This window comes from Aulonocara sp. 'chitande type north' Nkhata Bay, linkage group LG17 (assembly GCF_057382095.1).
Source record: "Aulonocara sp. 'chitande type north' Nkhata Bay isolate Kocher_YH1m ecotype deep benthic linkage group LG17, A_spYH_male_GT1.1, whole genome shotgun sequence".
NCBI classification, from domain to species: domain Eukaryota; kingdom Metazoa; phylum Chordata; class Actinopteri; order Cichliformes; family Cichlidae; genus Aulonocara; species Aulonocara sp. 'chitande type north' Nkhata Bay.
In genome coordinates, this window is record NC_141360.1 from 31,825,919 (window position 1) to 31,853,041 (window position 27,123).

At 39.6% G+C, this 27,123-nt stretch overlaps 1 protein-coding gene across 3 annotated transcripts; it reads right to left on the bottom strand.

Annotated features, from left to right (window-relative positions):
• Positions 1 to 2,723: 2,723 nt before the first annotated feature.
• On the bottom strand, positions 2,724 to 22,475 carry LOC147310377 (proline-rich protein 5-like). 3 transcript variants are annotated; one of them, XM_086270058.1, is made up of 10 exons: positions 22,229 to 22,475; positions 17,127 to 17,209; positions 13,683 to 13,850; positions 12,890 to 12,970; positions 12,208 to 12,314; positions 10,184 to 10,275; positions 9,973 to 10,113; positions 5,808 to 5,952; positions 5,366 to 5,671; positions 2,724 to 3,264 (listed from the first exon to the last, which is right to left on the bottom strand). In XM_086270058.1, the coding sequence occupies exons 2-10, from the start codon at positions 17,150 to 17,152 to the stop codon at positions 2,909 to 2,911; spliced, it is 1,422 nt and encodes a 473-aa protein (XP_086126184.1). In that variant the 5' UTR covers positions 17,153 to 17,209; positions 22,229 to 22,475; the 3' UTR covers positions 2,724 to 2,908. The 3 variants fall into 3 exon arrangements, with proteins under 3 accessions (XP_086126184.1, XP_086126183.1, XP_086126185.1); XM_086270057.1 differs by lacking the exons at positions 17,127 to 17,209; positions 22,229 to 22,475 and adding an exon at positions 15,892 to 16,023; XM_086270059.1 differs by lacking the exons at positions 12,890 to 12,970; positions 17,127 to 17,209; positions 22,229 to 22,475 and adding an exon at positions 15,892 to 16,023.
• Between the last annotated feature and the right edge of the window lie 4,648 nt (positions 22,476 to 27,123).

A 27,123-nucleotide genomic window follows, 5' to 3' on the forward strand; every position in this document is an offset into this window, starting at 1 on the left:
TCAGACTGAATTAAGGATTGAAAACAATTTGGTTAAAATTACTAATATGAACATAAGTTTAACAATTAAGTTCAAACGACCCAGAGCTAAATATTTGAGAAAAAAGATTTCAGGGACAGTCAAGGTTTAATTTGCCCAACAAAGGCAAGGAGGTTATTTTATAAAATATGAATTCAAACCCTTTTCCATAGCAGCACATGGCTGCCCAGGGATGTCCAGTATATCCAAATGGTTCTTGGAAAAAAAATCTTGTATAACATCTTGTAATTAAGACAAATATTAAAGATTTATTTTCTTTTTTTGCATTTTCATGCTGTGTTTCTTTTCTCTTTGATTGTCTACATCAGGGGTGGGCAATTCCAGGCCCTGAGGGCCGGTGTCCTGCAGGTTTTAGAGCTCACCTTCGGTCAACACACCTGAATCACATGATTAGTTCGTTACCAGGCCTCTGAAGAACTTCAAGACATGTTGAGGAGCTAATTTAGCCATTTAAATCAGCTGTGTTGGTTCAAGGACACATCTAAAACCTGCAGGGACACCGGCCCTCGAGGCCTGGAGTTGCCCACCCCTGGTCTACATGCATCCCCTCTACTGCTCTAGGTTTGCACCTTTCCTTCTCCTATTGGCAGATGCACATTAATACGAACGACACAAGGTGGCAGCATCTACCTTTTCCCCCCTCACCATATAGTGACGTGAAAAGTTTGAGGAGCACAACTTCAAATATGAATTCAGACAAATTGATCCCTCATGTAAACTGAAGTTTCAACATATTCTATTTGGCCTCTCACATACCCATAAAATAAATCCAGGAAAAAAAAATATTATCAATCTTCTGATTATTTTTGCCAAATTTCACATACATTGTACAAAATTTTCAACAGCGTCCAAACATATTTGCTTTTAAAGCCCTGTTTTCCAATTATCTAGAGAATCTAAAGAACAGCACCAACTCCAAAGCATGTAAAACACAAGAGCTGTGTCGAATGTATAGTTTCACTTGACTTATATGTTGTTTATTTATACCTTGAGCACCTCTTTCTTTTTTTAATCGGTTATTTTGTTTGTTTGTTTTCTCCTAAAGTATACTTTTTTGTTTACGTACTTGTATTTGTATATATGACTTGTAAAAGATACTGCAAGCTGTGAAAGTTTTCATACCCTTTCTATAACTACATTACTATGTATATTTGTTGTTCAATTGTTCAAATAAAAAAAAGAGAAAAGAAAGTAACGTGGACGGTGTACTTAAAAAAATTAATTCAGACATTGAGCGCTCGTGATCATATTCAGTAAACGCAAACAACTAATATACGTTGCAAAACGCAAAATACAGTTTGTCAGCACAACTTTAACGGCTGCGTTCATGCAGAAACAGGAAGCGCATGCTGCTGATTCTGATTTAGGCCCAGATGTGTAAACAAGGAAAACTCACATTAAAGGTTGTTTAGACAGACTGTTGCTCCATGACAAATGATTTACACTTGGCTTTCTGCTATTTTAAGTGGACACTAACACAATGGAAGAAGAGCTGAGATAAGAAAAGGGGACAAGATAAGGTTTGGTAAAAGATGCCAAATCTGGGAGTGGAACAAGTTTTCTATGCTTTGCTGATAAGGCTGTCTTTGATTAACATGTTCTAACATTTGACTCACACAATTTCTTCAGAGACTATTTTGATTTGACAAAAAGATGTAAAGGATTAAGAAAAAAAGAAGCAGAATAATGTTTGTCAACTGTTGTTTGAATGCTTCAAAACTGAACGACGTTTTAGAACAAAACTGCAACTTCAGCTGGCAGTGTGCATTTTCGACACAAATCCTTATTTAAAACTGCATTTTACCAAAAGCAAAATAAGAAAACGCCAGCAAGAACAAAAATTCACGAAACACAACGGAAGCGTTTTTAGGGAGAGAATAAGAGTAGCAAGCTAACAGTAAACGGCTAATAGCAAACATGACTCTACAATATTATATGAATCATATGATTAAAAGACACATTACCTGCTATTTTTCCCTCGCTCACAACACCAACGAATCCTCCACATCCTTAAAATGTGTCTCAGAACAACCCTTCACACATTTTTGGATTCTGCTGCTGTTCCGTCACTCATATCTCCCCCCCAAAACACTTCCGTTGTGTTTTTGTGTTTCTACTTCCATTTCGTTTTCCTCAACTTCCGTTCTGCGTGTTTGTATGTGTTTTTAATCTATTTCCACTGTGTTTTATGCTCTTTCGCAGCGCTTTTCTGAAGCAACTGCATAGAAAAACTGTCACCGATGTAGAACAGCCCAAAAGCACAGCATTTAGATGTACTAGAAATAAGTGGTTTACTTGACTGTAGCTTAAGCCTCTTTTGGAAAGAGTTCCCACCAGTTTAAGTCTTAATTTGAAACAGAGACAAAAAAAATTGTTAAAATCAAATGAGTATTTTAATAGTAATTTAATAAAATATGATTTGCATTGTTTGTCAAACATGGTAGTTTTCCAAAACATATGAAATGTTAGAAGTTTGAGTTTGACTGTCCAAGCTTTTCAAAAAGTATCTCCACGTTTTTCATGCTTCTGCCCTTTTGCTGTGTTTTATGTGTTTTCCATGTTTTCATTTATAGTTTTATTTTATGATTGTTTAGTTTGAATGTGAATGAATAATATAAATCTCCCCACAGGGGCCAGTGTCGATGTTTCTAACTAACTACAATGAAATATTACAAAAGGCATCATAAAATTAGACTTGATTTTAGTGAAAAAGCACAAGACACAGAAAAATAATCCAGTTTTAAAGATTCCCTGAAGATCTAGAGTCTCTAGAAAACAGCAGTTTGAGGAATGTCAGTCGTGGCTCAGACCTGCATCACACAGGTGAAGTTTGCACACATCCACACACGCACACACATTGGTCTGTGTGTCATGCCACACTCTCCTTGCTGCTGTCTTTGGTGTCCGCTGATCCTCCTGAAGATTGTTTTGAGAAGTTCAGGAAGATCCCATCAAGCTCCATCTCCGAGTCCAGAGAATCTTCCATCATGTGATCCATCATCATCTCCGGACTGGAAGAAGGACTGGGACCAGAGCTGGTGTCCTGAGCCAGAACCTTGGAGGAGGAGGAAGAGTCGAACTCCAGCGAGCCAGTGCAATGTGTGTCCTCGTCTGGGGAAGGCTCGGGGAAGATGCTAGGGGAGTGTTGCTGACGCTGGGTAGGGTGGGGAGCTGCTTGGCTTCCAGCACCTATGGTTCGGAGTTTCTGGCTGGAGGTTGCACCGTCTGCACAAAGTAAAGCAAAACTTTTGGAGGTGAAACTGATTTTCCTCTACGTTTCTGTACTGTAGCTTGTTAGCAAAAAATACATTTGGATCAAAGATTCCAATAATAAAGCTGTGCCAATATTAAGCATTTCTGTCTAGATTTCACTGTATAGCAGATGCATCATGGGATGGTAGAAACATCACCAGATAACTCCAGTGATTTCAGGATTTACACTGCTGCCTCTGCAGAGCATGTTGCCTGTTACTTTTAACCTCACTAAACATCTCAAACCACAGTCTGTCTCACAGCTCTGAGAGATTTCGTAACATAATATAGTTTGACCTTAATGTGAAAAACCTACACAGCATGCATCCTACTTTTTCAAGAATACGGCAATTAAATCTCACTCCATTTCTTTATATTTCTGTAAAATTGTAACAAATGGAAGAATCTGAGGCTGGTGCTAGACATGCATGAGGAGAGCAAGACAGTGTGTGAGGTGTGCAGAAGGAAAGACTGATGGGTTCAAGGTGGAGCTGGGATTACATCAGTGATTGGCTCTCAGCCACTTCTTGTTTGCAATGATGGTAGACAGGCTGACAGATGAGGTTAGGCAGGAGTCTCCATACATCATGACGTTTACAGAGGACACTGTGATTTGTAGTGAGAGTAGGGAGCAGTTGGAAGAGAGCCTGGAGAGGTGGAAGCATGCTCTGGAGAGAAGAGGAATCAAAGTCAGTGGAAGCAAAACAGAATACATGTGTGAGAATGAGAGGGAGACGGGTGTAACAAAAAAGCTGAAAAAAGTAGTGATAGTGAAGTTATATGAGTTTAAATAGCTAGAGTCACCCATCCAAAGTCATAGACAGTGTATAAGAGAGGTGACGAAGAGAATGGCAGAGAGAGGCAGAAGATGCTTTGGACGTGTACAGAGGAGGAACAGAGGATATATTGAACAAAGGACGTTGAAGAGGAACTGGTAGGCAGGAGGAAAAAAGAAAGACCACATAGAAAGTTCATGGATGTAGCAAAAGGAGAACATGCAGAAGGTTGGTGTGACAGAGGAAGATGCCAGGGACAGGGTGAGATGGAGGCAGATTACCCTTTGATGACTACTAAAGCGAGACTAGTTAAAAGAAGACGACAACGAAGAAGAAATAAGGAAGATTTGTCTCTGTTTCCTTTTTTCTTGGTAATATAAGCTATTCCTAATTCTCTATTTTTTGTCACTTCTGTTTTTCAACATCACCATGCTCATTTCAAAATTCATAAATGTATTCAGTACTACTCCCTTCCAGTAATCGACAGTCATTGTAAAAATAAAGTACATCCCCTGTCAATTCTAAGGTTTTAAATACCAGGACATAATAAGAAAATATATCAGGTTCCTACCAGGACCTCAGACACAACCTCAACTGAACAGCAACACATTTATTTAACAGAAATAAACCAAAATGCACATGTGCTGCTTCAGTTCTTTGAGGTTTGTTGAGATTCACTTATGCACAGCTCTCTTAAGGTCCTGGCACAGCATTTCACAGGTTTTCTCCAAATGCAAGTCTGTGCATTATGGCCTGAAATCTCCACTCTGCCTACATTCTTGAAAACTTATCTCTCACTTACATCTTGGATTCTGGCTAATCTGGTTAACCCGATAAATTAAAATGTTGCTCCACTTCAAAACCAAAATCCATTCAGTTTTGTAATATTTTTTGTGCAGAAGAAGTGTTACTCCTAGTTTAGTAAGAATCAAAATGTACGTATTAATTAATTTTTTTTTAACCTAAATTAAAGGTAAATATCACTTGTATTAATGCATTGGAAAACACTAACACTTATTTTTAATCTGTCAAAAATACATATAAAAAACTGTCAGTCTCTGTCAAGGAACCACTGATCCATCCATGCATCTTCCACTTATCCAAGTCAAGAAATCTTTCAGGAAATCATGAAAAAAAATCCCAAACTTTGATTGGGTTGTGGAGTTTTTTTCATATGTACTCATCTATAATTTAGACAGATGAATAGCACTGCACAGCTGAGGAAAAACACGTATATTTACTTTTGAGTTCCACTGTCTTTTTAAAGGGATTCATTAACTCTAGCCATATAGTCCTACCTGAAAGTGAAGCAGAGGTGGTGGAAGCTGAGGAGTGATTGGCGAGGCTCGAAGTGCTGGTGTTACTGTTGTTGTCAGGGGCACTTATGGTGGACTTTGTCTTAGGGATGCTTTCCTCCACGCAAGACGTCATCTCACATACCGAATGCCGCCTGATGCCTGTGCCGCTCCCTGAGGAGGAATCTATGTCATACTCTACTACAGGGGTTAGCATGGGAACATTGTAGCTCTTAGAGCGGACCACTGGGTTTTTGACAACAGGAGGACTGCTTAGTTTGGAGGACCAGGAGTACTGTAGGCGTTTTTCTAACGAAGACAAAAGAGAGAAGCAGAAAGAGAAACCTTATTAGTTTAGAATTGCAAACATTCCGCAAAAACCACAGAAAGCCTGAATTAAAATGGAATTTGTGAGTTTTTCAAGTACACACAAGCACACACTTACCCAACAGACAGGAAGAACAGTGCATACTGGAGGATTCATCCCTGGAATATAAGCCATGAGTGCCGAGGTAAGGAGAGACCACCTTCTGGATGAGAGCTTCAAGGCGCAGGTAATCATCTGTTACACCTTTAGACTCATGGACACCCTGGATCAAAGGAACACAAACATACACATAAAAAACACAAGTTTGTCTTAGCTGGTAATTGCAGTGTGTTGGCTGGCACTAATGGAAACTTTAGAAGCAGCAAAAAAAGAAAAAACCGGGGAAAGAGAAAGTTCTCTATTTGGCTTTCTGTGATTTTATCAAACACTCTGCCAGTTACTGTGAAAGATCTCTGATGAACCTTTTTTCAGTTCAAAACATGTATGTCTTTAGAGGCTAGGCCGAAAAGAACACATTAAATATAGCAGAATCAATTTGGTGTGAATGTTAGCCTTGTATAAACATATACAGTGGGATGCAAAGGTTTGGGCAACCTTGTTAATAGTCATTATTTTTCTGTATAAATCGTTGGTTGTTACAATAAAAAATGTCAGTTAAATATATCATATAGGAGACACACACAGTGATATTTGAGAAGTGAAATGAAGTTTATTGGATTTACAGAAAGCGTGCAATAATTGTTTAAACACCCAGGCATCCATCAAAACAGGATTTATTAAATTTAACAGAGTTAGAAGTTAGCAGGAAGTTAGCTCGCTAGTTTCCACCTAAACATGATATAGCATGTTCTGACTGACAGATTTCTGAAAAAATTAAAACGTACAGCTCTGCTATCACTTCCAACATAAACAAATACAAAAAAAACTAAACAAGCAGTGACTTTTGTAGGGTTACTGTAGTTGGGCTAGCTGGTATATAAGGATGTGATTGCTAGCGACATGGCTATGTTAGCATAATATAAACACAGTGAAGCTGGAGGATGAATACTAACTATTTTCCACTCAATAAAAGTTAATGGGAGAGTTCCCGATGGTTGGGGACAAATGCAATCGCAACGCAGCATGCTTTAAACGGACTGTAAACTTCAGTCAGGAGAACAACTGAGACAATCCATCCACAGTACAATGTTAGCCATTAATATACTGCAACAACATGGGAATAGAGCAGTTAGAGCAGACAATTCAACATTAATGAATCATAAATGAATTGTTGGTTGTTACAATAAAAAATGTCAGTTAAATATATCATATAGGAAACACACACAGTGATATTTGAGAAATGAAATTAAGTTTAATGGATTTACAGAAAGTGTGCAATAATTGTTCAAACAAAATCAGGCAGGTGCATACATTTGGGCACCACAGAAAAAGAAATTAAATCAATATTTAGTAGATCCGGCTTTTGCAGCTGAACAAAAAGTTGAAAATCTGTATTATGATGATCTTGATGGTAGTGAAAACAATGAGCTAAAAGAAAGTTCGAGCGGAGAGGAACTGCACAGTGGATCTTTTACACCACACAGTCATTTGATCCACAGATATAAATCATCTTTAACACAAAAGTACTTCTGCTGTTTGAAAGTTTCCGATTTTGTGTTTCTGTTCAGTTAAAGCCAAACTGCTGCTCTACAGTTGGATGTAGTTCAAATTTACTTCCACAACATTGTTCATGAAACACATGAGACACATGTGGCTCCAGACCTCACTGCAATATCTCAAAATGACAAGGGATAGATCAGTGAAGTTTCAATATTCTAAATTGTTAAGCCCATGCACGAAAACCACAGCACAGAAACAAACCACATAAATAGCACAGACTTCAGTGAACTGGCGTCACAGAGGCTTAACAGAATGAAAGGGAAATTACAAACAGATGAATTGAGGAATTAGCAAAAACTGCATTATTTCAGTGCCAAATTTTACCTCTCTTACAAACAGCCTTTTTCTTAGCTGCCCTACTTCCTTCCTTCTTTTTGTCTACCTGTCATCTTTTTCTCCCGCTTTGCTCTCTGTTGATATTCGCTGTGTGCAAACTAAAATAACTCTGCAGTATATCTGTGCACAATGAATAAAAGAAGGGAATAAATAAATTGTGCTTTCTATTTTCGTCTCGTCTTGCCCTCTCAGTCTGAATCTGGAAGGACCAGATTTGGGTCAGTTAGTCATCATAATAATGTCCAAGCTAAGCCAAACAGAAACAACCCCATTCTGCATCCTCTACAACACTGAGTAAACCCACTGTCATGCACTACCAGGACCACAGCTTATCTGTGACTAGTACCTCTCAGGAATCTTTGTACCAAGTGCTTTTAAGTTAAAAGATTTGGTAGATGGGTAAAATATCTAAAAATGGCCCACACACTAGTCTTATTTTATTCTATTTTACTTGATTTTAACATATTCCAACCATGTCAAAATTCAGAGAAAGTACCACAGCTGTTGTTACTTAAGCAACACCTACATTTTTCATGGTATTCATCTGGTCTCCTCTGTATCCTTCTGAGAATTAGTCACTCTTTGACACTTTTATCTTTGTGTGTAATCAAGGGGACTGTTTTTAGCTGATTTCCTTTTAACAATTTTTTACAGGCTGATGAAACATTGTTAAGTTATGAAGAAGAGACAAAGTAAAATAAAAACCAATAGGTGACAGAAGAGGAAAGCTCACATGGCTACCTCAGTTACAAGACACACCCATATTTTCTGGGCCTACTTGAGAAGCACTGCAACGCTCCAAAAGTGAGTCAATCCCCAGACTAGTATGTTAGCTTGTTAGCACGACATAGGGGCATTAAAAAGCACATTTACAGTTTGGTACAATTAAATGCTTTAGCAAATCCTCTTCTCATATCAACTCTATGATGTATGACTTAAAAAAAAATTAATTTAGATGTTGTTAAAGTTTAAAGTGTGGCTGGTTTAAATGTGTGGTCTATTAACAGGGGTGCACATAAGTGGTCTGCAGGTGCGCTTTCAAAATAAAAGACGCGCACCAGATAAGAAGTTGCAATGCGCGTTTGCGTACATAAGATTTTCAGGAGGAGGACAGACATTTGTTTAGAACTCTTAAAGATGTCGAAGAAACAACCTCCTTTAAGCAATTACTTTGGTGTTCCTCCACCTCCAAAGAAATGTCAGAAAGAGTCCGAACCGCAAAAGAAGTGCGTATTCTCGGGAAAGTGGACAAAAACAGTGCCTTTAATGTAATATAAAAGGCACTGTTTTTATCTGCTAGAGTGGGATTTTCACGGCATATTATGCATATATGTGCGTTCATCATTTGTTTGAAACCAGCTCACCTCCTGAAACCACTTTTCCGAGAATACGCACTTCTTTTGCGGTTCGGACTCCTGACATTTCTTTGGAGGTGGAGGAACACCAAAGTAATTGCTTAAAGGAGCTTGCTTCTTCGACATCTTTAAGAGTTCTAAACAAATGTCTGTCCTCCTGTTAGCGCTAAGTGGTCGATAAGGGTGTAACCAAGCACACTTGCCTGTTGGTTCTGGGTCATTTTGACCCACTTTTTTCAGTTTCTTGTATTTTGGTGTTTTTTTCTATTTTATGGTTTATTTTCTAAGTCTTTAGTTGTCCTGTTTTGAACATTATAATCCTAAGTTTCAGTGTTATTCTAGTTAAGAGTTTTGTTCATAGGTTTAGTTCAGTGTCTAGTCTGTGCCTGTCATGTTTCCTGTTTTACCTTGAAGGTCCGTGTCTCGTGTTAGTGTGTCCAGTGTTACTCTCCCCTGTGTTGTCATTATGTTTCATTCGAGTTAGCTGTGTCCTCATGTGTCTCCACTTCTCCTGATCACCTCATGTGTGTATTTAAGTCCTCCGTCTCCCTTTGTTCACTGTCGCGTCGTCTGTGCTACCTACCCCACATCCTGTCATGGTTTTCATTCTCAAAGTCATAGTGAAAGTCTTAGTTATTGTTTCCCAGTTTAAGTTTAGATTTTCCCTGATTTTGTCTTGCTTCTTGGCTGTGAGTGTCAGCCCCAAAATAAAGGCTCACTTTTCCTTAAGCTCAGTTTGGCTCCTCATCTGTGTCTGTACCTGGATCCACCTCACTCATTCCACTCATCTGTTGCCATTTACCCTGTTCTCTCATGTCACAGTCATCAAGTCATGGATATCAGTGTTAAATGGTGCACACTGATATAAGAGATAGCACGAGAGATTATCAGACGAAGACGATGGGAGAGGCAGACCACAAAAGTGTGCTCACCTGTAGTATTAGTAGCATCTGTATGATGGAGGGAGGAACTCGGGCCCGGGGCCGAGAGAGCGCCTCGTCTAGTTTAAGGTTGAGGGTGATGGTGTTCCTGAAGTGAAGGAGAGCCAGCTGACGGACTGATGGCTCCTTTCCCTGATGATATATACACGTTTCAATGTGATGAAGGCCTTTAATTGGAGTACTTGTTTGCAAGAATGTGTACCTGTACAGGATAGAAGATGGCCTGCAGCATGGACAGAACGTCACAGAAGAAGAAGTCCCACGTGTCAGCCAGAGAATCCAACAACTTTTGACCTGCGATACAACCAGGCAGATCAGTTATAAAAGTATCAAGACTGATGTAGGAAAAAGATATTGGGATTGTGGAAAGCATGCTTAAAGGACTATGCATAAAAGTGGCTGTAGTTTCCAAATAGTTAATGTAATACTGTTGTTGGAGTCCTTGAATTCAAGCTCAAGGTTTGAACTATAATCACGGCTTCATTGTTTGACACAAGGGCAGAGTTCAGAGGCAGAAGATTAAAAAAATGTGTCATTGCAAAAATACTTATTGACCTATAAAAAACAGATCTGATAATCCAGATAGCAACTTTACAGCTTTGTTCTTTTATTTCTGGTGGGACATTTTTCTGCATATGCACACACACACACACACACACACACACACGCAAACCTTCTTACTTATTGACGTAAAGGATCGCTTCCTGTCTGGTTTTGTGATGACGGTTCTGTCACACAAATCTGTCACCATCAGAGTGTGTGCGTTATATCAATTCAGCAGTGCTTCAAATAAAGGTCACACATTTACCACAGTACAAAATACCTTTCTCTCACTCTACCTGTGTGTGTGCATCAGTGTGTGTTTCTGTGTGTCCTTGTGCAGAAAAATGCCACGATCTTACCAGTCAAAGTAATATTTAACTAATGCAGTTACCTCTGCATCTAGAAATTTCTTTAGTAAGTTATTATTTGGCCCTGTTTGAAACCATTAGAGACTAGACTTGTGTCATGTTAAGATAAAACACTAATCTCGGACTTCCCCTGAAACAAACTACTGGTAGTGTGAACACCTCATCAAAGCCAGAAGGCTTTGTCGGCTATGAACAAAGGAGTTGAAACTAAAGACTCAGCAAAGAATTTTGTAGAATTTTTTTACCGTGGTGAAAAAATATCTCTGCAAATAAGTAACCTAGATGACACGAAAGGTTGTTTTTTCCCCGTTAAAATGAAGGACACACAATTTACTTGAGAAGCAGATACAGGTGGTGTTAAACGTCCAGCTAATACACATTTTTGCAGTCTTTAGATTAATATTTCTGAACTTGCTCTTTTGTTGAGTTTCTCCCTGGTAATTGGCTCTGATATAGCAGAGCTTTAGACATGTACAGTCATATGGAAAAAAAAAGGTTTTGCAGGACACTCTGCTGTTAAAAATAAATAAAATGTTTAAAAGAAAAAAAAGGGCTCTGAGTGGATCATTACAACAATTTGATTCTTTTCTTTTGCAGATTTGTTGCTGTACTCTGGATCACTTTTGTCTAAGCTTTAGCTGTCTGTTGAACAGATGACCTCACAGTTAATGGTCAACTCCTGGTCCTGGTCCTGTGGCTGCAAAACAAGCCCAAATCATCACGCCTCCACCACCGTGCTTCACAGTTAGTATGATGTGCTTGTGCTGATATGCTGTGTTTGGTTTTCTCCAAACATGGCGAAGTGCATTATCTCCAAACATCTCCACTGTTCCAGAAGTCATGTGGTTTGTTCAGATACAACTTTGCAAACCTAAGCTGTGCTACCAAGGGACTTTTTCCTTCCAAACAAATCATAATGTGATGAACTTTAACATTCAATATGAAGCCTACAGAGCCTGTAGCTCTTTTATTGGGTGCTTTTTTTCAATTTCCCTGAAAACCTGTGTTTGTGCCATTCTTATCCAAACTAAAAACTTACGAACTTGCATATTTAGAGATTTTATCCATGTAAATTTGCTCTGACATCTGACCGCTTTAAAGAAATATTTTATAAGGTTAAAGGGACAACCCTGATTTTATTTTTACCCTTTTATGTCTATATTTTAAGCTTGTAATCAAACTGTTTAAACACCAGTCTCTGGCAGCCATTTCTTTATTCAAAACATGATATACCATCATAGAAATAAAGGTTCAAATTTCTCACTCTGTATATACGTCCCACTTTCTGTCTATTTTCTCAATAATTTGTGTTTACCTTCATAGAAGCGAATCTTGTCCCTCAGAATAACCATTCCTTTGGTGAGCAGCTGGTTCTGAAGGTACTCAGTAAAGAAGGAGCCCAGCTCAGTCTTAAGCAGTTGCCTGCAATGGTTATAATAACAGCACATGAGTGGATACTGGACATGAAGCGATATGCTTACAGTCACACATCATCAGCGATACCTCCTTGGAAATGAACCAGACGTAATGAGTTTGCAGAATGCTGTGTTTACGGAACATCAGACTCAGGAAATGAGAAAAGATGCTGCTCACACTGCATGCATAACATCTGGAAATTTCAATAAAACTTTCCACAGTTAGCAAAGGCTAGCACTGGCTCATGATTGAACATCAGCAGCTCAAAGAACAAACACTGTGTGATTAAATACACTAAAATGACAGATGCTGCATTTCCATCTAATTTCAAGGTTACAGTGTCTCTTCTTTAAAGCAATTTTAAGGTAAATCCAATTTATGAACAGTATAACATGCCTGTGTTAACTTGTAAGCATGTTTATATATGTTTCAAGTAAGAAATATTCTGCTGCAGTAAGGTAAGATGGGAAATCAAAGCTTTAGCAGTGATAATTTAATCAAATATTCTAAAATACAAATCAGCTAAAAGTTCAGGGTACTGGTGTAAAGGCCAGCAAGAGACATAAAACTAGACAGCTAACCTGACACCTTCATTCAGATTGTAGAGTTCATTTTCTCCCAGATCCTTCCTCTGAAAAACTGAGATTACTGCATTGTGGATGCTAGAAATAAACACACGGAGAGGTGAAATGCATTTAGAAAGAGTGACACAGATACATGCATTTATTTTATTTTAATTGTGCCGTTTGAACAATCGGTGAGCTCTTGAAGCCACCTCAAAAGAACTGGTTAAAAATAAACTTTGAAAAGGTTTCTTTACCAAAGGAAGGCCATCAGAAAGGTAAAACATACTACAGTGAGACGGGCATGAACTTTTTTGACTGAAGGTTTGTGTCCAGTTTAATTTGTTCACATAGCCTTTCAGCCACCCAGCAAACTGACAGCTCTTGCTTTCTACTCTGTGCTGTTTAGTGTTGAATAAAGCAGAAACACCGTTAGAAACAACCATACAAAAGAGTGAGAAGAAAGAAATCCAAAGAAGAAAGAAACCTGCGAGGCAGAATGGGAAAAAAGGAGGAGGGAGTGAGGAAGGGATGGATGGATGGAAATAAAGTGTGGTAGTGATGGACCCTGAGGGAAGAAGGCAGGCAGAAAGAGCTGATGTCCATGTGCGTATATGTATTTTCATGTGTATGTGAAAGGAGACTGTCCTATTCATAGCATGGACAACAGCACTGACAGAGCTTCCCACTAGTAAAGGAAACACACGCACAAGCACTTGTTCATGTAAAAATGTGTGATGGCTTATCCATTAACAAAATAAAGTATTCACTAAAATATAAACTGACATTGGTTATAATAAACAGGGCTAACCTGTTCCAGGTGGCGTTAGCCCCGGCCCTCCTCTGCTGGGTCCCTTTGTCTCTGCTGCTCTCCTCTGTTCCTCCCTTCTCCCCACCTCCTGTTGGGGTCTTTGCCTGGGAGAGGTCAGTCAGACTGGAGGACGAGCCGGTCCCCAACCTCAGTTTATTATGGAGGCTCCTTGAAAGCCAACAGGAAGAAAGAGAAAATGCTTGTAAGCACCAACTTTCATTTCTTACGTGTACTGGAAAAGATGATGTGAAAAGCCTTATTTGTAAAGGTCATCTAAATGAATTAATTTCATTTCCTCAAATATTGCTGGAAAAATGGGAAATAGATGCAACAATTTACACTTGAATGCACAACCATTTATACGATATATAAGTTTGTACAGTTCTAACAAGCCTGGAAGTCAATATTTGGTGTGAACTCTCTTAGGAAAGATTTCTTCAGTCCATGACCAAAAATGTTCCCTTGTGTGTTTTCCTGTCCAGGTTTGCTTTTACTGCATTTGCAGTGTATTTGCAATCACCATTGTGCCAAAGAACTGTTGCCAATTTTCCAGGTGGTATTACATGTTGGATCAAAATCCGATGGTACTTTTCTTCGTTCATAATTCCATCAGCTTTGACATCATCTCCAACACCGCTGGCTGAAATGCACCCCCTAATCATGACAGAGCTTCCACCGCGTTTTGCAGCTGGATGTAGACACTCACTGTCGCTCCTAACCACCTCCACCAAAAAAGTCAAACTGATTTTTAGTCCAGTTCTTGTGCAATTTGGCATTCCTCAGCCTTTTTCCCTTTCCCTTCCAGAAGAATGGCTTCTTTACAGCCAACCTTTACATGAAAAGATTTTGGATGAGGTTTCAGTGAATTGCAGACAGATCAACTGAAAGGTCAGATGCACTTCTCTGCTCCTGTGTCACGTCTTTTTTTTTTTCCATATTTTTTAAGGACATTACTTTCAAGTGCAGTTCATTGGCTGTAGATACGTTTTAGGCCTGCCACTTTGTCTTTCATCATCCATTTGTCCCATTTCCTCAGGAGACACTGCACACTGTGCCAAGATATGTTTTCAGCTACCAGGTGTTTGGGAATACTATGGAATATTATTTCATGCCTGTCAAACTGTGTCATATTTGGCCTTTTTCGTAGATTCAAGTAAAGAAATTGAACCGAATTATGTGCATGTGTGACAAGCTGTTAGTAAAAAAGTGCCTAAAGATGTCATTTAAAATTGGTTCTTTGCTAATACACCTGTTATATATATATATATATACAGACCCAACACTGGTTCACCCTTTAAGTTAGACTACTTTTTTTATGCTTGAATACTTTATAGATCATACTTTGTTAAGAAGCTTAATAAAAACAATCCACTGAAAATAGCCAGGTACAAGGACTGGACTGAAAATGTAGCAGCTATGTTATATATTACAAATACAAACACATGTATGATCTTCATTTTGGCATATGCAAATTAAAAGCTATTATACTGTAAAATGTTACTTTGCTACACAAAGGGGGGGAAATATATGAAAGTATCAGCTGCTGTGCAAATACACTTCAGTCATATTCCAGATTTTGATGGCTTTCAAAATTAGCATTTAATAACAGGTGATTGCTTTTTATTAGCCATCTGTTAATGTTTACACTAGCTTGGGAACGATACTGCTTTTCAAACACTGAGCAAAGAGATGGGTGCCAGTCAAACAGGATAAAAATAAACAGGGAGGACAGAGTGGGGAAAGACCTGGGAGTAAGAAGCTCAAAAAGAGAGTAAGAAACAGGGTGTGGATAAAGGTATATAACACATGCCGGATCAGGTGCAGAAAAAGCAAACAAAGCACGTTGACAGTAAAAAAAAAGAAGAAGCAGAGATTGAAACCACAGACATTACAAAGATAAAAGAAGGGTGGGAGGAGTGTACAAAGAGGTAGATGAAGAGGAAAAGGCGCTTTAGAGATAGTAAGAGTGAGTCTTTTTCTGCAAATGAAAGTGTTAATATTTGGATTTTAATTATACTGAAATTTTAGTAAATTAACCCAACAAACAAACAAAGTGCACATGTCCATTTTTGGGTAATGTCTATCAAACATTTACTCAATCACTTCTGAATTTACAGGTGAATCAAAAATTTTAAAAACACCTTTAAATGGCAGTCACTGTTTAGCAAATATGAAAAACCTCAAATATACTTGCAGGTATTGTACTTACTCTAGCAACTGAAAAGGTACCACATATCCCCACTCCATGACTGTGAGATGAAACAAGGCCTGTCTCTGTCTCTTCTCATATCCTTTCACTTTCCCTCTCTCCCACCGTCACCCTTTGTGCTCTTCTCTACCCACTCCTCTCTCCCACTTTACCGCTCTCCTTCTTTTTCTCCCTTTGCCAGTCTGTGCCAGTTGGTCAGCATGTGACCCTGTGAGCTTTTGTGTCAGGCGAACAAAGGAACCCTTTGAGGTTCGAATGGTGCCAAGAGGGAGAGGAAGGATTTAAAGGTGACACAGATTTCGCTTTACCTTCCACTTGCCTCCCAGAGTGTGGGAGAAGCTGTAGTCAAGCTGTAAATACAGACTAATGACTCTATTTATTTAATATTGAACCTTCAGTATTTTTGGTATTCTCCATACTGAATGATCGGTAATCAGCGGACACACTGATATGAAAAGAATTTTAAGGAAGTGCGAAAGCTCACGAGAAAAAAAGGAATGGAAAATCTGAGCCGAGTATAAATAAATAAGGAAAAGGAGATGGAAGGTATAGTTGCTGTTGGTCCATCTGTCAACCTGAATCTTAGTTCAGCTCTGCATAAATGGGTCAGAGCAAGAAACTGGAGCCCTGGGCTCAGTCACACATGCAAAAAGACAGCACACATCCCTGTGCAGAGTTCATGTCAAAGTCAGGACGACTTTTTAAGTTTAAGTTCAGAGCTGCACCTCTGAAAGAGCGAAATTGAATCTATACACGCTTGAGCCAAAAGCTTCCTCCTGAAAAATGGATGATGCAGAAGATAAAACACAATGGTGAGGCTCACAATAACAACTTAACTACACATGGTGTGTATTGTTCTAATGGGAAAACGTATTTACTTTATAAACGAAAGGATGCTGACATAACTTGGAAGTAAAAAACTTTTTTTTTTTGGCACTAAATCAACAGGACGAGTTTAACGACAAATAGCTGCCCTCTGATTACTAAACAATGGGGATGTTTGAATGAGTGAAAGCATGAATGAGGTCACTCAGGAATGTGTGTGTGTGTGTGTGTGTGTTTTTCACTTTGATCAACATTTGTGTGTCTCAAAGGATGGAAAAAATGGAACTCTGTGTAGTGAATAGGACTTGCTGGTGAAGTGTGTGTCTCTCTCTCTCTCTGTGTGTGTGTGTGTGTGTGTGTGTGTGTGTGTGTGTGTGTGTGTGTGTGTGTGTGTGTGTGTGTATGCTTACCTTCTAAATGAGCCCTCTCGTTCCATGTTAGTCTCGACAGATGGCTAGCAACCACCCTGAAACTGCCACTGAAGAATCAACATCTGAAAAAGGAAACATTATTAGGATTATTAGGTAACAAATATATATTTTGTCAGCTAATATCAGTGACTTTTAAGCCACTTAACTTCTGTAAAAATTAGAAAACTGCATTCAGTTTTAATTTAATGAAACCTCAGTAAACACATCTTTATCACAGAGCACATATTGACATGTCACAGCAAGAGAACACAGAGGAAAACACTAACAGTTGTTTTCGTTTCACTCCCTGAAATATTTAAACTTGTTACAGAGTTTTTTGTTACAGAATCGCAGAGTGGAATCTGTGTGGCGTATACAAGACAAAGAGATTGTGACACCCACATACTTCAGCTCAGGACAGTGATATGAAATAGGTACGATATTTTGTACTTTTCCTAATAAACAGGAATTAATAGGGTAAGTAGTCTCAAAGGTGCTCATAATTAAATGTACTTGACCAACTGATCATCAGCAGGTGTGGCCACATGTGTAACAGTAGTAACAATCTGGGAAGGGTTGTAACATAATATTCCAAAGTCCAAAATTCTGCAGTAAGAAAGATTATTCACAAGTCGAAAACAATCGAGATAGCTGCCAGATAGTCGTTCCCTGGAGTGGACGTCCCAGCAAATTTCCCCCAATGTCAGACTGTGAAATGCTTAGAGAAGCCACAAAGAACCCAAGAGCTACATGCAGTGAGACTCTAAAGGCCTCATGTAGCATGTTAAATGTTAAAGTTCATGACAGTGCAAGTTAAAAAAAATAAATAAAAAAGACTTAACAAGTGTGGCTTGTTGGGAAGGATTAAAGGGAGCAAGTCTTCTCTCTGAAAATGGCAGCACAACACTTCTGGATCTGGAACAATGTCCTTTAGACCGAGAAGATTAAAGTGGAGAAGTCTGCCCACAGTGAAAAGCACCACATGTATCAGTGAAAACACCTCATACCAAATGTCAAGCACGGCGGTGGAAGGGTGATGGTTTGGGTTTGTTGTGCAGCCACAGCACCTGGGCACTTTGTAGTCACTGAGTCAACCGTGAACTCCCGCCAAAGTATTCTCGAGTCAAATGTGAAGCCGTCTGTCATGCAGCCAAAGCTTGGGTGAAATTGGGTCATGCAACGGGACAATGATCCAAGCACAGCAGCAAATCTACAAGAGAATGGCTAAAAAAGAAAATAGACAAGGCACTGCAATGGCCTAGTCAACCTAACTGAAATGCTGTGGTGGAACCTTAAGAAGTTGTGCATAAACGGATGCTCACAAAACCTCAATGAACTGAAGCAACGCTGTGAAGAGGAGTGGGCCAAAATTCCTCCACAACGACAGAAGACTAACAGAGTCATACAGAAAACGATTACATCAAGTTATCGCTCCTAAAGGTGATTCTACATGGTTTTTAATGATGGTGTGTGCTTTACTTTTCCACACACAGCTTCAGCATTTTGGCTTTATTTTGTTAAGTAAAGAATGACACGGTGTAACATGTCATTTGTTGCATTTAAATAATCCTAGAACTTGGTAAGTACCAGGTGAACTGAGAAAGGGTGTACTTTCTTTTTCCCTTTACTATAAAACAGTTCTCAGACAGATAAACTCACTGATACCCGCCTGACTAGCGAAGCAGACACACTATTCTAATCAAATTACAGTAAAGTGGTTGAGACAGACATTTGATCCTTCCGCAAACTCAAATGCCCCTGCTTTCTCTCCCCCCCCCTCTCTCTCTCTCACACACACACACACACACACACACACACACACACACACACACACACACACACACACACACACACACACAGATAGAATGTCACACTTGATACATCAGACAAGTCAACTTTAGTCGGCTTTATCCTCACCTGTCCTGAAACTGTTTCAATGGTTTTAAGTTTTGAGCAAAGCAACTTTATTTTTACTGCATGCTTTGAAGAAAGAAAAAAAACCAGAAAAATAAAAATGCAAAGTTATTCACAGACATTTATGCATCTTTTTATAAAACACTATGGAGCTTCAAAGTAAAATAAATAAATAAAGTATATAGGTTTGGCTAGTTTCATGTGCTGCACTGCACATGAAACTAGCCAAACCTATACAGTGGGGCAAAAAAGTATTTAGTCAGCCACCGATTGTGCAAGTTCCCCCACTTAAAATGATGACAGAGGTCAGTAATTTGCACCAGAGGTACACTTCAACTGTGAGAGACAGAATGTGAAAAAAAAATCCATGAATCCACATGGTAGGATTTGTAAAGAATTTATTCGTAAATCAGGGTGGAAAACAAGTATTTGGTCAATAACAAAAATACAGCTCAGTACTTTGTAACATAACCTTTGTTGGCAATAACAGAGGTCAAACGTTTACTATAGGTCTTTACCAGGTTTGCACACACAGTAGCTGGTATTTTGGCCCATTCCTCCATGCAGATCTTCTCGAGAGCAGGGATGTTTTGGGGCTGTCGGCGAGCAACACGGACTTTCAACTCCCGCCACAGATTTTCTATGGGGTTGAGGTCTGGAGACTGGCTAGGCCACTCCAGGACTTTCAAATGCTTCTTACGGAGCCACTCCTTTGTTGCCTGGGCGGTGTGTTTTGGATCATTGTCATGTTGGAAGACCCAGTCTCGTTTCATCTTCAAAGTTCTCACTGATGGAAGGAGGTTTTGGCTCAAAATCTCACGATACATGGCCCCATTCATTCTGTCCTTAACACGGATCAGTCGTCCTGTCCCCTTGGCAGAAAAACAGCCCCATAGCATGATGTTTCCACCCCCATGCTTCACAGTAGGTATGGTGTTCTTGGGATGCAACTCAGTATTCTTCTTCCTCCAAACACGACGAGTTGAGTTTATACCAAAAAGTTCTACTTTGGTTTCATCTGACCACATGACATTCTCCCAATCCTCTGCTGTATCATCCATGTGCTCTCTGGCAAACTTCAGACGGGCCTGGACATGCACTGGCTTCAGCAGCGGAACACGTCTGGCACTGCGGGATTTGATTCCCTGCCGTTGTAGTGTGTTACTGATGGTGACCTTTGTTACTTTGGTCCCAGCTCTCTGCAGGTCATTCACCAGGTCCCCCCGTGTGGTTCTGGGATCTTTGCTCACCGTTCTCATGATCATTTTGACCCCACGGGATGAGATCTTGCGTGGAGCCCCAGATCGAGGGAGATTATCAGTGGTCTTGTATGTCTTCCATTTTCTGATGATTGCTCCCACAGTTGATTTTTTCACACCAAGCTGCTTGCCTATTGTAGATTCACTCTTCCCAGTCTGGTGCAGGTCTACAATACTTTTCCTGGTGTCCTTCGAAAGCTCTTTGGTCTTGGCCATGGCGGAGTTTGGAGTCTGACTGTTTGAGGATGTGGACAGGTGTCTTTTATACAGATGATGAGTTCAAACAGGTGCCATTCATACAGGTAACGAGTGGGGGACAGAAAAGCTTCTTACAGAAGACGTTACAGGTCTGTGAGAGCCAGAGATTTTCCATGTTTGAGGTGACCAAATACTTATTTTCCACCCTAATTTACGAATAAATTCTTGACAAATCCTACCATGTGAATTCATGGATTTTCTTTTAAACATTCTGTCTCTCACAGTTGAAGTGTACCTCTGGTGCAAATTACTGACCTCTGTCATCATTTTAAGTGGGGGAACTTGCACAATCGGTGGCTGACTAAATACTTTTTTTGCCCCACTGTATACTGGTGATTAGGTGAAACAGGTCATGATCAGGGTACTCATGACCTATTTAAATTAAAACATAGGTGCAATCACTCTCCAGTGGTTCGTCCTTCAGTTCCTGGAAACTGTATTTGCCGCTATGCAATATACACCATGATCTTTTATTGCCTGACAGCTGCAGTTATATGAACTAGCAGGACTTTCATAGCTATCATATTTTCATTGTTTTATTTTTGACTCATTTTTACATGAAGCACACGCTCAGTAAGAAATCAAGGTCAAACACTTAGGAGGCCGGAAAGTCACCGCTTTCAGTGTCAGAGCTGCTAATGTTAATGTATGGTTAAAATCCAGTGAGTAGAACAGGCACAACTTCCTTTGATGGCTGTCTATGGCTCACAGAGGCTCTGGTAACTTACACTTGGCCGTGCTCTTGAAAATGTATCCGAACTGAATGATACACATGAACCGAGGCTTAAACCTTGGTCTGCAAGCACTCCTGTCTGCTTCTGCCTCTTTCTTGCACCACAATACAGAGTGGTATAATGGCTTGCTTGGGGCACAGGGACTGTGGTTTCATGGATTGTGGTTATGAGGGCTACAGAGCATTTTTCATTCAGCATCTGGTCAGTATTTCATGAGCACTGCATGAAACAAAACCAGCCCTCTCCCACTCATTTAAAGCCTGACCTCTCTCTGTGTAAAGCCTCCTCCTTTACTCTCACTCACCAACAGACAGTTTGGACTAAGTAGATATCTGGGGCCCTGGTGCTGAAAATTAACACCCTTAATCTGCTTCAACTGGAAAATACACACATGCACACGCACATACAAACACACACGGGCACACATTTCTTTCTGCAGAATGGCAGCACGGCAGGGAAATTACAACCCTTGCACCAGACAAGTGCTGAAATAAATGTCTGGGTCTTGCAGCAGGTTTGTCTGCTGCACTAGCCACTCTGGTAGAAAACCAAACCACAAACTGGAGGTCCTGATGTATATAAAAAAGGAAACCACGGGTGTATATTTGCTTAAGAAGTATCCTGCTCTGACATGCACTCATCAAGACAGGCTGTCCTGTCATCCCGTGGGCAGCTAGTATGCAATACGGGTCTAAAATATGCAATACGCAGAAATAGGGTACCATGGCGCGTAAAGATAGCTCCTGGTAGGAAAGCATTTAAAGGAGAACCCATAATTTTATACCATATCATATTATATGGGTTACATATATTGGGCTCAGTTCAATATCTGAGACGTGCTTGCTATATATTGTATTTGTTCTTCTCTCGTTACAAACCACGAGCAGCTAGTGGATAACACCTCTTCTTAACTTGGGTCAGAGTAGGTAATACTCACTTTTGCAGACGTCTACCTCGCTCCATTAAAGCAAGTACTCCTTGAGTTTAAATGGCGTAGCAAAGCTAACGGTAACTCCAGCTTTTCTGTGAGGACTGGATTTCCATAGGATGGGAAATAACAGCGCACCCTTCCAACCTGTCAGCCCAGACAGGAGCGCGTAAAGGTGGCGCACGCGATCCTAAAAAGATCCGATATGAGGATCAGACAGCAGCCAGCGTGAGCTGTGAGCTGTCAGTGCGGTTTAAGTCACTCTCCGACAGAGAGAAAGAGAGGGAGGAAGTGAGAAACCGAGAGAGAGAAAGAGAGAGGAGGAGGAGGCTGGTGTGTGGGGGTGTGTGTGCGTAAATGCTGTGTGTGTGCAAGGGTCGGTAGAATATGGAAAATGTTTGTGATTTAGCGTGTGTGTGCCCAGAGTGTGAACTACACACACAAAACACCTACAGGTAGGCCTACATGGCATGCACGTGTACTGCCACTGGTGAAAAGAGCCGAGGCTTGATCTTTTAAAGATTCCACTCCTTCGATTGTGGGACACTGAAAAGTTTGCACGGGGTGCAAAGATGAGATGGAAGGTCGATCCACAAGTAAAATAAACCAATAAATGAATAAAAGCCTTGCAAATTCATCAATTTGCAAACATATTCATAGCTTTTTATTGTAAGAAAAACGATAACCTGTTGGTGGCAACAAAGGAAAGTCAGAGGATCTCATTTAGATGCACCTTGTGCAGACAACTGATAAAGAAAGAGAAACCTGAACTTAATTCAACTTTTTATGGCACATTAGAATCAGCTTTGTCAGCTGGTTGCAAACATTTTTTATGAAGTCCCATTATGTTTAATTCATAGTGAAATAATTCACAGCCAAACTAATACAACAGCAGCTTGCTAAACATTACAGGACATTTGTGCTTTTACCACCACTGGACAGACAAGGCTACTCAGCAGCTACACTGGCTTCTATGTGGCATGATCAGCACTGCCTTGGCCCATTAGCATCACTCATATCTAATGTACAGATCAATGCATTAACCACAGAGCTCAGTGTTTCACATCCAGCAAACTGCAGTCTGTTTGCAGGCATTCAACTCCTACTGACAGTGCATCACACTCACATGCAGGTAGATCTTTTGTTCTCACCCTCCCCTCCCCCTGTAATAAGAAGCAGGTTTATAACAGCAAAGTCAACCGGTCAAGGGCAGATTGTTTTTTAATGGTTGTTTGGAGCATAAAACCCCAACACAGAGCCACAGTGACAAAGTTCACTAATCAGATAACATTACATAAACAAGTCAGGTTTACACTCTGTATTGAGCCACAAACACAGTTTTTAACGCAGCCACCAATATCAGTTTCGAGTCTCCACAGAATGTGCTTTTGATCACCCGTGTGTGGCCGTGCCTGTAGTGAATGAATGACACAACTTCTTGTAGTTAGTGAGTGTTGGTTTAGGGACATTCCTTTAACCCAGTGTCATAACGCACGTCCACAAAAACCAGAAACCTGCTTAGTTTGGATGTGCATTTGGATATCTCTGTATCTAAATGTGTATTTTGACACCAGTAAGTACAGGATGAATGTACTGTTTCAGAAAACTCTGTCATCCTTAGCGTCCACATAAGCAATGGCTTTATTTTTTGTTATTTTCTATGATTAATATTGTTCTGTTTAGAGTGTGATTGGACTCACTCAGTGCTTTTAACTCTTCCACTCTTTATATGTGAATCTGCTCCCCCCCCCGCTCTTTCACACCCTCTGCCTTTTATGTTTTATGCCAGTCATTTCACACTTTTACAAAACACTTTCAACACTTTATTTTAACTAAGGAAGCTGTTGGGTCGAAAGACCACAAAGCACACCTTGAGAATCTTTCCGAAGCTACACAGGATATGAAATACATTTAGTTTATTGCTTCAAGAGAAAAAAAGTTTTGCACTGCTCCTTATATGTGTGAAACCTGAAAGTTTTGGAACAGGTAACTCACACTTCCCTGGTCTTCAGTTTTCATTTCCTCTCTCTCATGCACTTTATAAATAGTTTCTTGCTGAGAAACTACCTTCCGTAACAACTGTAACAACAGTGACAACTTCCCCATCATGGTTTCCTTTCCCTAACCTTGGCAAGTGGAGGGTGAATAAAAATCTAAAAAGCCTGAGGAGGACTGAAGAAGGGCTGAATTTGTGCTACATAACTGACTTTAGCTTGTCCCTGCAAGCCACTTTGCAACCCACCTCTGCAGTGGTTTATCCTGACCTAATTATTGTCATGTGTTTCCAATGATGCCTGCTCTGCAAACCGAAATAACTGTTTTAACAATTTTAGTTTGGGGTAACTATTTTGTGATTTTATAAAAGTTCAGAGAGGCAACACCTTAACATGGTCTAACATGAATAAAATCCTCAACACAATCTACTAATGTAACACTCTTCTGAAACTACATGTGTATAAATAGTCTTAAAGAATGAAAAGTCAAATACTATGGATGCAAATCACATTTTACAATACAACATAACCCTGTTTATAGTAAGAGTGAAGTCTAACTCTGAAGTCCATCTGTATAGAGGCAGTGTTTGCTTGTGTCAAGCTTCATCTCCTCTAGTCTTTCTGAGCCAACACAAACAAACAAACACACACAGCACACATAGGAAAAGTTCTTTAAAGCACAGGTGAACACACACTTTTACTGAAATACTCAAACACGCACACGGACAGCAGACTAACTAGGGCACTATTTACCCTGCATAAGCAGATAGGACAGGAGAAAAGCTACCCACAGACCAAAGGAAACAGCATCGGGAACTTAATGTTACATAATGACATTAATGACTCCACTTATGAGCCCACATCACCCAGTGCAGACCCGCAGCCTCTGCTTACACAGCTACATGATTACAGGTAAACACAGGAACAACAACATCATTCCTCGTACACCAAAAAAGAAATTTATCTTAAAACTAGAAAATATGTTGTCAATGAGAGAAACCAAATGATATATTTTTTCACGATTTCAATTTAAAGTTTTTTTCAGCTTTAGTAAACCTACTCAAATTCACCTGCCTGTCCTTGTTTCAATCTGTGTTATCTGCGATATTATAACTGGAAAAAATATCTTTAACCTGCCTTCAGTACCACAGGGCAAGAGTCAGACCTGACCTTATTTACCCAGATCACAAGCTGGTTTGGGTGTTCCACTTCAGTAGCGTCCCAAGGTGTAGTTATGAGGTTAAATGCTTTATTCAAGGGCAGCTGAAGATAACCGGAAAGCAACTGACAGCTTAAGAAGTGCAAGATTAAAGACACTATTATATAATTTCAGCTTGTAGGCTAATTAAATGACTGATTCTGGTATAAAATTTGTTATCTAAAAACAAAAATTAACTTTTCTAAACATATACATAATTACTGGATGGACAAAGAAAAGAAATCATTGGTGTTTTGGCCAAAAGTGACATGAAGCCAACAGAAACAGACCTTGATTATATACTAAGGGAATGTTTGCGGTAATAGAGAATACAAAGGTGACCACTGTTGAGTAAACACACACACGTTATTTTATGCCATTATCAAAAATATATACACTTAAACTGTCATGAAATAGCTCTTTATCTTACACTGGTAGGTCCTGCTACAGCACTAGCATGATACTAATGATCTGAGTGTTCCTATGCTATTATACTAACACAAATATTTGGCTTTATGTATTATCTGTTTAACTGTGTAGTTTTGGAGCATGCATTTTGACTTTTTAATATGCACGGCTGGCATTGTTAAACAGTCTTAATGTTGTAGTTTAATATATAAAGTTGATATCAACATATTTACTTTAGCTGTCATCTGATATTGTGAAAAAGTCTGACTGTCTTTCATTTAATAAAGTTTGGCAAACAATGACCACTTCCTGCTTTGTGCTGCAAAATTTCCAAGAAGTGCTTTGAAAATTGACCTGGTTGCGCTTTACAAATTAATGGTGCAGTCAGTGACTCCTAGGCTGACTTGTTATCTGTGGTTGTCAGTGTGGTTCACCTGTGGTTAAGATAAGCCTTGACATATAAAGTTATTTCCTAAAGCTTGCTTTTTGAGTTACACTAAAACCTTTACAATCACAAGAACATCGTAGGAAACTCTTTCTAGAAGTCAAACTGACAGCCGCAGTTACAACCCCAACCCTAAAAATGTCGGGACGCTGCAAACCTTGTGTGCTATTTTGGCTATTTCTTCTAACCGTAAAGACAGAGTGTGCTGCTATCACACAAATATTGAAAACACTGACAGAAAAAGCTTCTGTGGCTCAAGATGCACATGAGGAAATAGAGGCCACAGGTGACACACCCAATGCAATCATTAGCTCACCGATTTGGTGCAGAGTTAGACACTTTATCAGCTGTTGAATGTATTTCCATGACCTTTGGTGTAGTTTTAATCTAAAATCAGCCTGCTAGCGTTCAGCTTTAAACACAGCAGTGACTAAACCCCACACGAGTTCTCGGACAAAATAGTTTCTGTAATACATAAATTGGATTGTGGGTGTTGACTGCTTGCACTGACTCTCAATATCAGTAGAATCAACAAACCAATTAAGATAAAAGATTTGACACTTGTGACAGTTAGCTGGCCGGCAGCTGACGATCCCCTTGCCTTCACAGCAACATCTGTGTAAATTCTTCTTGAATATCAAGGCAGGAATTTCCTCAACATACAGATAAAATAGTCTGACTGGCAAGATAACAAGTAAAGCGTGCAGGCTTTTCTTAAAGACTGTAGGTTCACGCAGGGAAAATCATATCTGAAGTTTATTTTTGTAACATTTACATAAACTGTAGCCTAGAACTGGCTGTTCTCTCAGTGTACAGTCTGTGTAATTCTATCTTCACCCACACATGACATCTGAAGACC

Coding starts and splice junctions, on each gene's coding strand:
- LOC147310377 (XM_086270057.1), bottom strand. CDS start 15,929: ATGGAGTGGGGATATGTGGTACCTTTTCAGTTGCTAGA. Junction 12,971..13,682: donor GCTAACGCCACCTGGAACAG/GTTAGCCCTGTT, acceptor GTTTATTTCTAG/CATCCACAATGCAGTAATCT. Junction 3,265..5,365: donor CACCTCTGCTTCACTTTCAG/GTAGGACTATAT, acceptor TACTTTGTGCAG/ACGGTGCAACCTCCAGCCAG.